The 13505-nt window shown below is 39.4% G+C and overlaps 3 protein-coding genes across 5 annotated transcripts; 2 read left to right on the top strand and 1 right to left on the bottom strand.

The window, feature by feature from the left end:
* Window positions 1-28: 28 nt before the first annotated feature.
* Window positions 29-4145, bottom strand: extl2 (exostosin-like glycosyltransferase 2). Of its 2 annotated transcripts, none has more exons than XM_044219219.1 (6): window positions 3723-4145; window positions 2344-2792; window positions 2186-2256; window positions 1889-2004; window positions 1307-1772; window positions 29-928 (listed from the first exon to the last, which is right to left on the bottom strand). In XM_044219219.1, the coding sequence occupies exons 1-5, from the start codon at window positions 3803-3805 to the stop codon at window positions 1367-1369; spliced, it is 1125 nt and encodes a 374-aa protein (XP_044075154.1). In that variant the 5' UTR covers window positions 3806-4145; the 3' UTR covers window positions 29-928; window positions 1307-1366. The 2 variants fall into 2 exon arrangements, with proteins under 2 accessions (XP_044075154.1, XP_044075155.1); XM_044219220.1 differs by lacking the exon at window positions 3723-4145 and adding an exon at window positions 3481-3618.
* On the top strand, window positions 2674-9503 carry LOC122886704 (glyoxal reductase-like). Of its 2 annotated transcripts, none has more exons than XM_044219226.1 (8): window positions 2674-2806; window positions 4121-4221; window positions 4694-4942; window positions 5178-5279; window positions 5348-5439; window positions 6007-6189; window positions 6306-6365; window positions 7293-9503. In XM_044219226.1, the coding sequence occupies exons 1-8, from the start codon at window positions 2775-2777 to the stop codon at window positions 7386-7388; spliced, it is 915 nt and encodes a 304-aa protein (XP_044075161.1). In that variant the 5' UTR covers window positions 2674-2774; the 3' UTR covers window positions 7389-9503. The 2 variants fall into 2 exon arrangements, with proteins under 2 accessions (XP_044075161.1, XP_044075160.1); XM_044219225.1 differs by lacking the exon at window positions 2674-2806 and adding an exon at window positions 3595-3662.
* A 482-nt stretch (window positions 9504-9985) lies between these two features.
* On the top strand, window positions 9986-12315 carry LOC122886705 (glyoxal reductase-like). Its single transcript, XM_044219228.1, has 7 exons — window positions 9986-10128; window positions 10326-10574; window positions 10734-10835; window positions 11042-11133; window positions 11321-11503; window positions 11773-11832; window positions 11974-12315. The coding sequence occupies exons 1-7, from the start codon at window positions 10053-10055 to the stop codon at window positions 12067-12069; spliced, it is 858 nt and encodes a 285-aa protein (XP_044075163.1). The 5' UTR covers window positions 9986-10052; the 3' UTR covers window positions 12070-12315.
* The last annotated feature ends 1190 nt before the right edge of the window (window positions 12316-13505 follow it).

The following is a 13505-nucleotide window of genomic DNA, read 5'->3' as shown; positions in this document are numbered from 1 at the left end:
AAAAGGTGCCAAAAACATTGCAGAGGACAGACCATGGTCCATTCTGGCTTGACAATATTTGAGACAGGATAGACTCACCCTGAAGGGATGCTTACTTCTGTGTAGGGTAACCTCAACCCAAAGGAACATAGGCTTAAAATAAAAGCTGTGAAAGAGCGACGCTGTTTGTCAGAAATAAAATGCATCAATATGTCAGTAATTTTGCTTGGAAGCCCCGAAAACTAAAGCAGGCTTTTGCAAAAAATTTGGAACAAGGACACCACCCACTCCTGGATTTGGCACCATCACTTGATTCTTCGATCATTCAGTACATCTCAGGAGCTTGACCTCTGTTCACCTGTTTCAAGACTTTACTCTCATTAACGGATAACACAAGTATGAATTCATTCACAAATTATGTCCAGAGAAAAAATGTTGGCTTTATTTAACTGAATCACATGATTGTACATAGAGATTATGTTAAAATGTACATAATACTTGCAATAATTCTATTTTATTCTCTGATTCACACTTTGGTAGGGATTCTTTTTTTGGCAAAAAAATTACGGAAGAATACGTATATCTAACATTTATTTTTGTAGAGACTGTACACAAGCTCACCAGAAAAGTAACACAGTCCATAAACAATTAGAAATGTAGTGAAAACAAAACTTGAAAGAGACAGCATCAGGGCTGTAAATCATGGTTACAAACAAGGCACTGTCAAAGCAGAACAAAGACTGACACCTGCTGGCTACAAAATAACTGCACTATAATCCACAGAGAAGTACATGCTGAAGGAAAGGCAGCTTTGGCAACAATATAGAGATTACCTTATCAAATATGGACGTTTCATCAGACTGAGCCATGTGTAGAAAGTTCTTCAACAATCCTTGCTGTTGTCCAAAGGAAGAAAGTGCATCATAGTCCTGCTGATGCCACGGTGAAACTGTTCAGTATCATGAAATAAAAAAGGTAAAACACTGAGCAAGTAAACACAAACAAGCTAAATATTCTTATGAAAACCTTTTAATGCTGAAACACTGCCACATCACTACTGTTGTTTTGCAATAATTTTGCTAAAGATTTTCTCCATGAAATGTGAAACTGAGCTTTCTACACATGTAGGGATTGACAGCGTTAAAAATTAAATACATGTCTTACATGTCTTAGGCCATAAAACGTTTGCTTGCATTCATGTTTCTGAATGACATGATGGTTTCCAGCCACAGATCACATGAACATGAGAATATCAGCTGTAAACCAGATGTTCAACCTAATCCTGAGCCTACACAGGTGATGTCTTATTAATTAAACATAGACTTACCAGACTGCTACTTGAGTCTGTCTCCTTTCAATCCAAAACTGCCAGCGATGTGGCAGTTCCTCAGCCTCTACTCTTGTGGTTGGCATAGCTGGGGAAGCCAAACTGGGAGACCATCAGGTTGGAGAAGCAGAGTGGCATGAAGCCATAGATCTCTGTCAGCTTGTTCAGACAGTAGGATCTCTGAAGAAGGTGTTCAGGACGATGCCACATACCCTGGTACCCACTGCTGGCATCCTTTTCCAGGTTGCGTAGGTCCACAGGTTTGACAAAAACCCCAGAGGGTTTGTTAATGCTGCCTATAGACATTGAGCGTTTCCTCATATACAGCGCTACAGCAAAGTTCATGGCAATATCGTCACAATTCTGTGTTTCATCCACCAGCACATGCACTGCTTGAGGTTGGTCCTGGAAGAGCTGCAGGTAGCGGCGGTGGAAGAAGGCAGCACCAATTAACACCATGGAGTATCTGCAGTGAGTGGATCAAGATAAAAGTATTTAAAAAAAAATTAAAAAAATACGCCCAACAGGATGCTTTTTATGTGGAGCTTTACAAAATTGTGAGAAAAGAGAAGCACAACTTACTTGTCCCCTCCAGCTGTTTCTGGGTCCTGCAGTTCAAAGCTGCCATAACTGTACACTCCTGCTGGTGTTGAGACATGTTTCCGTGGGACGAATCCAACAATCTGGTCTGGAAATTGCTGTGGAACCACAGATAAAACAGCTTATGCTGTACCTGCTTATGTGAATCACATTGTGTATGGTGCAGTTAAATGCTGATGCATTTTTATTTACATAATCAATTGTCAAGTTAAACCGAAATGTAATTTAGATACAGAATGTTAATCACTCTCATCTACATGCATCCCTGAAGCTTATTACCTTCCAGACAGAGAAGGCAAAACTGATGTCAGGAACACTGACCAGTGTGTCATCATCCAGCATCAGCACAGCTAAGGATCAAAGCAAAAATCTAACAAAAGCCACTTAAAAAAATGTTGAAACAGACATACAATATGCAAGCTGAAAGATATACTGACCCTCAGTACCAATCTCAGGGAATGGTTGTAGTCTGTTGCGCATTCGATTGCTAGTCTGCTCCTTGAAGGCCACAGGGACCGGATGAGGCCCCAAAGAGTTCCATAACTTCAGGGGTGTCTGCTCCCCAACGTTGTTCCAGACTATGATAATCCGCTCAAGATGAGGCACTGCCTGGTAATGGTTTAGGAGTTTGAGCAAAATGTCTGTGCGATTGTAAGTTTGGATGATGATGGTAAACCTCTGCTCCTCCTCTGTGCTGTCACCATGGCGACCCTGTGCAGGGTTCTCCTTTTGAGATGTTGCCCTGCGTAGCACTCCCAGGACACCAACTCCTCCTTGGTCCTCAGCAGGGGGCAGCAGAGCTGTCAAGGCTGCACCCACCAGGAGTAGCAGCAGGATTGGCCAAACGAAATAGGTTCGCCGGAACCCCATGCAGCAACGGGGGACCCTGCATCATGGAAGGTACACAGATATGCAGGACATCCCATTACAATGTGCTGTAGGTTTTGTCCCTCCCAGTTGAGATATCCCAGAACACCATTAATAGACTCCACTTAGGCTAGATTAAACAATGCTATTAGACAAAGAAGCATGGCTTTACACTCAACTGTAACTTATTTTTATGGAAACACTTTCACTGGTTTCATCCTAAGGATTACATGTCCACGTGAGGCTTTCTGAACACACTGGCTCTATCAGAAAATAATAAAATGACATAGCCTTGTACAGATAAACAGTGCTGAAAGTAAGATGAAAACTGTTTCTGATTGCAGGGCGTCAACAGCTGGAGACGGCATAAAAAAGCAGTAGGTTTATTTTCTTAACAAAGTGAGACCTAGGACCGTTTTTCTTGAGGGGTCAGAATCCCAAGCTAACGTTACACCCCTGCACATACTGAGTTTGTTCTGTATGAAAATCAAATTAAATGTTAGCTTACGCAAATACTGCCTTGCTGTCTTAGTTATACACGTGTAATGTTATATAACGTATCTAGCTATGTTTTATTTTATATCTTTAAATATAACTTACATAACGCCATACATTGAGTTTACCGAACTGCCATATGCTAGAGCTAGTTATTTGCATTTAGCACAGTAAAAGTCACGTATTACTTCTTGCCATTACTCAAAACTCACCTCATTTTGTTGGCACTGTCAACAAACCTCTTGCTTTACATTGCCGCCATGTTGGCTGGCTCTAACCAAAGAGCCTGAAGGGCAAAGAGCTCTGACAAGCTAACATTAGCTGTAACTTTGTATGAGGGGATGTCACAGCTCAAAATTGAACGGCTACTACTTGACAAATGCGATTTATTTGAGTCAGTGTGTTTACTTATCTACGTTACAGTGTCAGTAACAGTACATCAGTTTTAACTCACTTTAGCATTTTTCGTAGCCGTTGGAAACCGACGCCATCTTTGTTGGGGTAAACATACGGATTGCCCATAGGCATGAATGTCATGTTATTTAATTTTCCGTTGGAGGCATACCTCCACCCACACCAGAAATGCTAACGCCGTCGGACTGGAGGGAAGCGAAAACATACTTCCATAACAACTTCACCATCAAAACCTGAAACTAAAAAGTCCATACTGCTTACAGCAAAGCTCAGATACGTGTCGTTAGTGGTGCAGTGATGTAATTCTTTGTGACGGGAATGTAACGTTACTGTTAACATTAAGTACTTTGGAAAGTTGTAGGTAGTCGTATAGCAGATTTGTAATTACGGGCTAGTAGATCAATAAGACAGGAACAGTTATGCTTCTTTGTAATTCAGGTTTCTCAGCACTGCCCAGAGGAACATGTCTTTCGCACCAGTGCTGAGTTGTCCTACAGTCCCACTTTCCAATGGCCTGCAGATTCCAATATTTGGATTAGGTGCGTTTTGCTTTGGTAAATCCTGGACGTGTCTCATGACACTAATGCAAATAGAAAACACAAAAATGCACACACATTGTATGACGTTTTACATTTATTTTTATTTATTTTACATCAAAGTTTTTTTTAAATAGGCCATTCTGAAGAGGAAACCCTAATGGAAAAGATGATTATATGATTATATTAGTGCCCGTTGATAACTCATAAACAGTTACACACAAACTGTTCATGATTGCAAATTTTGCTAGTGTTTTCAAAAAAAGTTAAATCTGCTGTGGCAGTAAGGTATTAAAAGCTCATTCCTCACTTTTCTTTCTGGAAAATTCTTTTCCCATGTTCTGAATAGACGGTACAATGCTTTGGCAATGCTGCTTCTGAATATGCCCCAAAAAAAACAACAACATTGACTTGTACTTAACTGACATTGCTTTTGACTGTGTATATTTTGTCTAATATTTTGTCTCTATAACAGGCACATCACATGATGGCGGATACTCTCATGATGCCATTGTGTATGCACTCACTGAGTGTGGCGTGCGCCACATTGACACAGCAAAGCGCTACGGCTGTGAGGAGAAACTGGGTAAAGCTATCAGAGAAAGTGGGATGCCACGAAGTGATCTATGGCTCACCAATAAACTGTGGCCAGGGGACTACGGATACAAAGCTGCAAAGAAGGCCTGCCTTGACTCCTGCTCACAGATGGGGGTGGAATATTTTGGTATGGGTTGTGATTGATAAAGACATGTTAAACAGAAACAGTCTTCTGTGTTATCATTGCAGTACCACCCATCTTCTTTCTTAACATGTGATGGTAGATGTACCAACTTTCTCTAATAATGGTTATTTGCTTCTTTATTATCATAGCAGTCTTCATTCCCCAGCAGTGTAAGCAGTTTGTTGTCTTCCTGTCTTTTGTAGTCTTTCATTAAATCATCACCTGCCCCCTTTTTCAGATCTGTACCTGATGCACTGGCCAGAGTCATTGCAACCTGGTTGCTCCAACAGGAATATGAGAGCTGAGACCTGGAGAGCTTTGGAGGAACTTTATAAAGAAGGTATAGAACATTGAAGATCATGAGTGGAGTATTTCATAGAGCATAAGTATCTCTGTTTGTCGCTATAGGGGTGTGCCGTGCTATTGGAGTAAGCAACTTTCTGGTCCACCACCTGGAACAGTTAAAGGAGGACTGTAGTGTCGTGCCACATGTTAACCAGGTAGGGGTTTGTTTTTCTTCAGAAAACCCTCAATTAGATTAAATGTGTTTATTTTGCTAAAAAAGCCCTTGGGGGTATTCAGACCAGGTTTGGGAACGAATTGGCTTGTTGCAGAGATGATATGACATATGTAAGAAGAGAAAGAAATATGTTCAGTCCGAATACTCTTTTAGTTGTGGTGGTGAGGGTGAAGTAGCGCCTTCATGAGGGTTCCCATATCCACACATGCAGTATTTGTAAGTAGCTTCCATCCATATAATTATATACTGCTACTCTAGCAGTAGAGAGAGAGATTATTCCCTTCCTCCCTGCCCCAGTAATGTTTGTACACTACCTGCCATTTTCACATAAAAAAGTAATTATTCAATAATAGAATGAGAAATGTGCTCACCAACATGACCTGGGATTAATTATGTAGTTATGTATTCCTTTCTGAGATGCTTCAAAACATGAATCTTTGGTGTGCTGTTCATCATAGTGTTGGAGTATACAAGTAATTGTTAAGCTGAAGTGCCTACATACAGTGACTTGCCTATGATGTATCTTAAAAATGATATGACCCATCAGGTGGAGTACCATCCTTTCCAGCAGCCCAATCACCTGATAGAGTACTGTCTTCAGGAGGGAATTGTGTTTGAAGGGTACAGTCCTCTGGCCAAGGGTCAAGTCCTCAGCGACCCAACTGTTCTCCAGATAGCAGAAAAGTACAGACGCACACCTGCTCAGATCTGCATCCGCTGGAGTATTCAGGTTGCCACATTGTTCAGATATTGCCTGCCCTAAGTTGAAATAGCCTAACGCATTATGTCTCTATGTGTACATTTTTTGTACCCACAATGCTATGTGTTTTCTCTACTCATCCTTAGAATGGAGTTGTCACAATACCAAAATCCATCAAAAAGAGGAGGATACAAGAAAACTGTCAAGTGAGTTGGAAATGTATTGCACAGTTAAGCAGGACACTGTAGAGTAGGCCTGAAATGAAACTGACAACCAATAGAAAACTGAGGAGGTTGTTGCTCTTTCCTTAGCTTAGTGTGGTTTAAGGTTCAAGACGGGTTTAAAACTGTGTTAAACAAAATCGTATGGACTCTTAAACCCCACTGCTGTGTCTTCAGAAGCTTTGGTTTAAGCCGCACCTGTAGTTTAGTCTAAACCCAGTTGCCTTGTTCTGCAGAAATCACCTAAATGCCACTAGAGTTTACCGTATCTGAGGGTAAACGTCAACCTGTTGCACACATGGTTTAACTGAGGTACTAAAGAGTTCTTTGTAGAGGGAGATTTCCACAGGTCAGATTAATTATTCATTTCTTAAAGTGCATGTTCCATGTATGTTATTATGAAGGCAACACAACCATAAGTGTGAAACTAATGTAACTAATGAGAAATTACATTGAAAAGGTGTCACATCTGCCTCAGTTCATTTTTGTTCATCTGACAACCTGAAGAGGTCAATTCATAATAACTATGTGTTATTATGTCCAGTGCTATCAGTTATAGAAATGTCACAGAAAAAAATCATAGATGTATTGTAATTTCCTCTGCAATTTTAATATAAGATAATATATTTTACAGGTTATTGATAATCCAGTAGATTGTAATGAGAGTATTAGTTTGGTAAAAGATTCTATGATATGATTTATATTTACATAAACGTATAGATAGATTAAAATTGTTTTTTGTGACAATTAGCGACAATAACCAATTCTCTCTCAGAAGAGCAGGCAGTGAGGCAGTCAGAAGCCAACTCTTTATAATCTCTTGACACAGCCATTCATTTTCTCATTTCACCCTGTTCCTCCCCTGTCTCTGCTGTCTCACACACACACACACACACACACACACACACACAGGTGTTTGGGTTCCAGCTGGAGGAGTCGGACATGGCCGCTTTGGGAAGATTGCATGATGAAAGACACGTGACTTGGGATCCAACAAACGTGGAGTAACGATATTTGAGAAAACTCCTGAGTGTTTGTCTTGGAACTAGTTTTGTCAGTAACTGTAGGCTGTATAACTAATCTTGAGAGTCTAATACGATTTTAATTAATTCTTTGTACATTAGCTTTGTGTGTCACACTTTGACTCTACTATAATGTGAAGCTCATTCATCTTAGCTACCTCTTCTGTAAACACACGTAGGAACAAAAAGTCTTTAAGTGCCTTACTTTATAGAAATATCTACTTTTTATTTAATGCAATAACAACTAGATGTTAATCATTTTTAAAAAGGTGCTATTGGCATGAAATTTTCACTAGATGTTGGTAACAACCCATGCAATCCACACATGCAAAGAAATCAAACCATAGATGTCCATAAATTATGTATAATGTTAAAAGACACAGGGAAAAAGCATTTAAGTACTGAAATTCATTTAATACTTCGTACAAAAGCCTTTGTTGGTACTGACTGCCTCAAGATGCCTCCTGTATGGAGAAACGAGTTGCATGCATTGCTGAAGTGTGATTGTGGCCCATTCTTCCACACAAACAGTCTTCAAATCTTGACGGTTCTGTGGGCCTCTTCTATAAACTCTGATCTTTAGTTCTTGCCATAGATTTTCATTTGATTCAAGTCAGGTGATTGGCTGGGCCATTCTAGCAGCTTTATTTTCTGTCTCTGAAACCAATTGAGAGTTCCTTGGCTGTGTGTTTGGGATAATTTTCTTGCTGAAATGCCCACCCTTGTTTCATCATCATCCTGGTAGATGGCAGCAGATTTTTAATCAAGAATGTCTCTGTACATTTTTCCATTCATCCTTATATGAAGTTTGCCAGTACCATAGGCTGAAAAACAGCCCCACACCATGATGTTTCCACCTCCAAACTTCACTGTTGGTATGGTGTTTTGGGGGTGATGTGCAGTGCCTTTTCTCCTCCAAACATGGTGTGTATTATGGCATCCAAAGAGTTCAATTTTGGTCTTATCTGACCAGACTATATTCTCCCAGTATGTCACAGGCTTATCCATATGTTGTGCAGCGAACTTTAGAGCTTCAACATGCTTTTTCTTCAGTAATGGAGTCTTGCGTGGTAAGCATGCATACAGGCCTGAAGCTGACCACAAGTGGTCCTTGGCTCTTGAACAACTCTTCTGATAATTCTTTTCACTCTTCTATCAGAAATCTTGCGAGGAGCACCTGGTTGTGGCCGGTTTATGGTGAAATGATGTTCTTTCCACTTCCGGATTATGGCCCCAACAGTGCTCACTGGAACATTCAGAAGTTTTGAAAACCTTCTGTAGTATGTTTTGCAACAATAAGGCTGCAAAGGTCTTGAGCACGCTCTTTGCTTTTACCCATCATGAGATGTTTCTTCTGTAACACCTTGGTGATGAGACACCTTTGTTTAGGCCATCAGTTGAGACTGAACCAGCTGATATTAATTTGCACTGACAAGGGGCAGGATTGCTTTCTAATTACTGATTGTCTTGGCTTTCCATGCCTTTTTGCACCTCCCTTTCTTCATGTTCTTCAATACTTTTTCCCTGTGTCATTTAACATTATAACACATAATTTATGGACATCTATGGTTTGGTTGGATTTCATGAGTTGTTACCAACATCTGGTGAAAATTTCATTTCAATAGCACCTTTAGAAATATATTTACTGAGAAAAATGGTGACGTGTTTTATACTTATTTTACCTGCTGTAGCAATGATCACAGCCAGAAACAAGTAGTTTGTCTAAAATACTTTATTTTTTTTATTTCAAATGTGTTAACATTGACAAATAAGCATCACAAATCTTCAGTACTTCTTGTGTGAAATCCTGATAATTATTTTGTTCAAAATAATGAAGTTAGAATATATTTATTATTAACAAAATCAATTTTAATAAATTTTTGACCAACTTACGGAAGAGTGTAGATTTCACCCCTATCTAGGGGTGAAAGTAAACCATCCAGGAAGAATGACTTGCCACGTTCAAATACAAGGTAGAGTTGGACATGGAGCTGACAAAATGCTGCACATGGAACTCCCTTAACAAGTCACTGGGTTACATTCCCTGAAGCTATTGTAATAAAAACCTTTAGTTTTAATGAAATTATTGATGTAAAACAAACGAACAATGCCCAGTTTGACCCACATAAGATTTTGATGACGATTTTGAGCCACTGAGTTACCTGCAAGCTATGAAAAAAAAATTCTGTCAACTATTTATGTAAAATAAACAAGCTCCATTTTGACAATAAAAACAACTCTGCACCATGAGATGGTTATGTGAGATTTTTTTAGTTTGCAAGTCAGCATGATGGTATTGAAAAAAAAACATCTGTAAAGTTCATAGTAGACAATTTTTTCCAGACCCAGAAAAACTTGTTCAGTGGAATCACCCCAATTCTTAACCATACTCCCCTGCGCTCCAGGTGAGCTCTTACTGCACAGGTTGTTCTGGATCTGACTGCTGTCAGGGGCTATATGCTTATGCAATAAGAACAGCACTCAAAAGTCAGTTGATGCTTATCAACTTAATGTAAATTTGCAGTGGGTGGGGCCTCACATGGAAAGGCTGTGAGGAAGAAGCTCCTGGCAGAATCACTTTATGAGGTTGTGCAGGTTTAGAGGGTATTCCTTTTTGCTTAAGATCACATTGTTACTCTTCTGAGAAACCATGTCTTCTGCACAAGGCTGGACTTGTCCCACAGTGAAACTTTCAAATGGGGTACAAATGCCAATACTTGGAATAGGTAAGTATCATTTTAATATTTTTTAAAATGTCTGAAACATTATCAGTATAGTACAAGCCTGTAAAGAGAAACATAACCAGCCAGATGTGTGTTCCATTGAAATAATACATACATGTCAACCCTCTCACAACTTTGCAGGATGCAGTAGGTGCAAAGCATAACATGGTCTACATTTTGTCTGTTTTCTCGCTCTAAAGGCACATCCCAAGTTGGAGGATTCTCTCAAGATGCTGTTCTGTATGCACTCCGTGATTGTGGCATACGCCTCATTGACACGTCAAAGTATAATGGCTTTGAGGTACACCTGTCTGAAGCTATCAGAGATAGTGGGGTACCCCGAAGTGACCTGTGGATCACCAATAAACTCTGGCCAGAGGACTATGGATATGAAACTGCCAAAAAGGCCTTTCAGAAATCCTGCTCCCAGATGGGGGTGGAATATCTTGGTAAGGAGTGCAGGGATGCATCCCCTTTTTACATTCAAAAAATGAAGTACCATATGAAGGACATTTTCGTATTACCATTATTACAATTATTTTTCTATTTATTTTCTGTTTATTTTTCCTAGCCTCATCCCTGATTATGAAATTGTCTGTCCATTTCAGACATCTACATGTTGCACTGGCCCGACTCGATGCACCCTGGTCGCTCCAACAGAGAACTGAGAGCTGAGGCCTGGAGAGCTTTGGAAGAACTTCATGAAGAGGGTGAAAATTAAATTACAACTTCATAATATATAGATTAGTAGTTGATTTATTTACCAGGGATGGTGCAAATGTCTGTTTTAATTGTATTGGGATAGAATGGTCATCTCAACCTGTGAAATTACTTGGTCACAAACCAAAATATGCAGTATACATATGTGTATCACATTTCATTCTCTTTTAAAACATCTCTCTCTGTGTTCCTACAGGGTTGTGTCGTACTATTGGGGTTAGCAACTTTATGATTCACCACCTGGAACAGTTAAAGCAGGACTGTACTGTGGTGCCACATGTTAATCAAGTAAGTATTTCACAAAGCAATAGCAGGGCAAAAATGTTTTTCTTTTGGAAAAAAAGCCCAGAGAGAGACATGACCCTTGTCTGTAAAGGGAGAATTGCATGTGAGAGAATTTAAGTCTCAACCAGAACATGCCAGCTGTTATATATATGTAAGCACCGTTATATAAACTAATATCATCCACCATTAGGTGGAGTACCATCCATTCCAGCAGCCCAATAAGCTAATCGAGTACTGCCGTCAGGAGGGCATTGCGTTTCAGGGGTACTGCCCTCTGGCCAAGGGTCAAGCCCTTAGCAACCCCACTATTATCCAGCTAGCACAGAAGTATGGACGTTCACCTGCTCAGATCTGCATCCGCTGGAGTATTCAGGTAATATAAATGAAAATGAATGGGAATTGTATTGGCAAGAAGAAAACAGTATCAGTTTATTGCAGTGTCAGACTAATATTTCAGTTTGCCATATCTACTCAGGTTTAGAGGCTGTTGCAGTGTTTCCACTCTACAATTATTATGAATATCAGTTAATAGGAGTCAAATTAAATATATTTGTACATGATACAGGCACAGCCTTAGTAAAAAAAAAAAAAAAAAAATGTTATTCCTGTCACCAGTGTCATTAATTCTTGTATTTCTCTTAGAATGGAGCCATTACAATACCAAAGTCAACCAAAAGGGAGCGTGTAGTAGAAAACTGTCAGGTGAGTTGTAAAAAAAGTTCTGAAATTGGAATTATTAATTACCTTTCCAACTTGTACTTATTATAATCAATATCGTACTGATGATTTTTCAGTTTTTAACACCACCTCTCCCCTTTCTTCCTCGTCTTCATACTCTTTTAGGTGTTTGATTTCCAGCTGAAGGAGGAAGACATGGAGGCTATAAACAATTTGCATGATGGGAGACATGTGTCCTGGGATCCAACAAATGTGGAGTAACACGAGGCATATTTGCTGCAGAAATAATTCACTAATGCCTGCATATTAATCACTCTTTTCTCACTGAAAGACAAAAGACAAAACATTACCTTTAGTTTTTACAATGTTTTCAGTATCTCTTACTAAAATGTTCATCATGATGAAGTTGTCATATATGGGGCACTCTGTTTGTCTGGCAGCTTTAAACAAAGAATGTATGGAGTTCCTCACTTTTATTTTGAAATAAAATAACTGTTACTCAAATGATCTGTGTGTGTTTCTGGGTGGGGCTGGAGATCAGATCAGGTCCAACGGGTGTTGTGATCTAATAAAGTGTGAGAGCAGTGCAAACTGAGGCCTACTTCAGACAAAAACCAAGTGTTTCAACAGTGTGAAAATAAAGCCTTAGAAGTTTCTTAAGAATGCACATAGCTGACCAGCAGCACAGTTTGATGTGGGAAGAAGGTCTCACCCTCAAGGTAAGGCGGGTCTCACCACACACATCTATATCTGTAATGTAGAATAGAACCTAATCAGCAGGTTTAGGAGACGCATGAATAACTGCCTCCTGTCAATTCATCACCAGCTCAGAAGTCTTTTACAATCTCAATAGCAAAACAAATTTATAAAGTGTTTCACTTAGCAAGCAATGAACACAGCAATAAAAGAATAAAAGTATTAAACAAACCACATACATTTTTTTTTTAATGGCAAAACCCATAAACAGAATAACAACTAGAATCAGATGAAATCAGGGAAGGCGGTGCGATAAAAGTACGTCTTAAGCTTAGATTTAAAAGAAGACATTGACCCAGCCTGTCGTATTGTATTGTTTGTAGCCGGTCTAGTTTTTCTATTTAGGCATGTAAAAAGGCTGTTACAGTAATCCAGGCATGCTGAGATAAAGGTAGTTTCTGTATCATTACAATTTTACATAGGTCGAATTCTGGCAATGTTCCTTAGTTGATAAAAGCATGTTTGTACAAATTTTGTAATGTGCTGCTCAAAGCTTAAATTACAGTCAAACAAGACGTCAAGATTTCTAGCAACATGCTTTGTGCGTTCAGACAGGTACCCAGCAGATGGCAGTATTTGAAAGTTTGTGTTGCTGGAGCCAATAATAATGATAATAATAATACACTTACCGGTTAATTTATGTTATACGATGCAAATATGCTCCAAGCTAGATTCCTGGCTGACTGCCTTTAATCTAAACTGCTGATATTAGCTTAAACCAATTCTTAAACTGTCAGTTGTGCTCACCTTTATTTCGAAAAAAATTAGTCAAAAGCTGTTTTCCATCAGTTTGCTTTCTTTTTCGGTACCCTGATGTCCCTTTCTTGGGGAAAGACATGACTTACAGTGCACTTTGGTGCTCCAACATCAGCAGCCACTCAGCTCGATTAGCTGCGTTTAGAGAGGAATCCTAGTGCAGGGGTGGACTAAACCATTTTGCG

The sequence above is a fragment of the Siniperca chuatsi genome, linkage group LG13, assembly GCF_020085105.1.
Source record: "Siniperca chuatsi isolate FFG_IHB_CAS linkage group LG13, ASM2008510v1, whole genome shotgun sequence".
NCBI classification, from domain to species: Eukaryota; Metazoa; Chordata; class Actinopteri; order Centrarchiformes; family Sinipercidae; genus Siniperca; species Siniperca chuatsi.
Note: the sequence above shows the minus strand (reverse complement) of the source record. Positions and strands in the feature narration are given on the sequence as shown.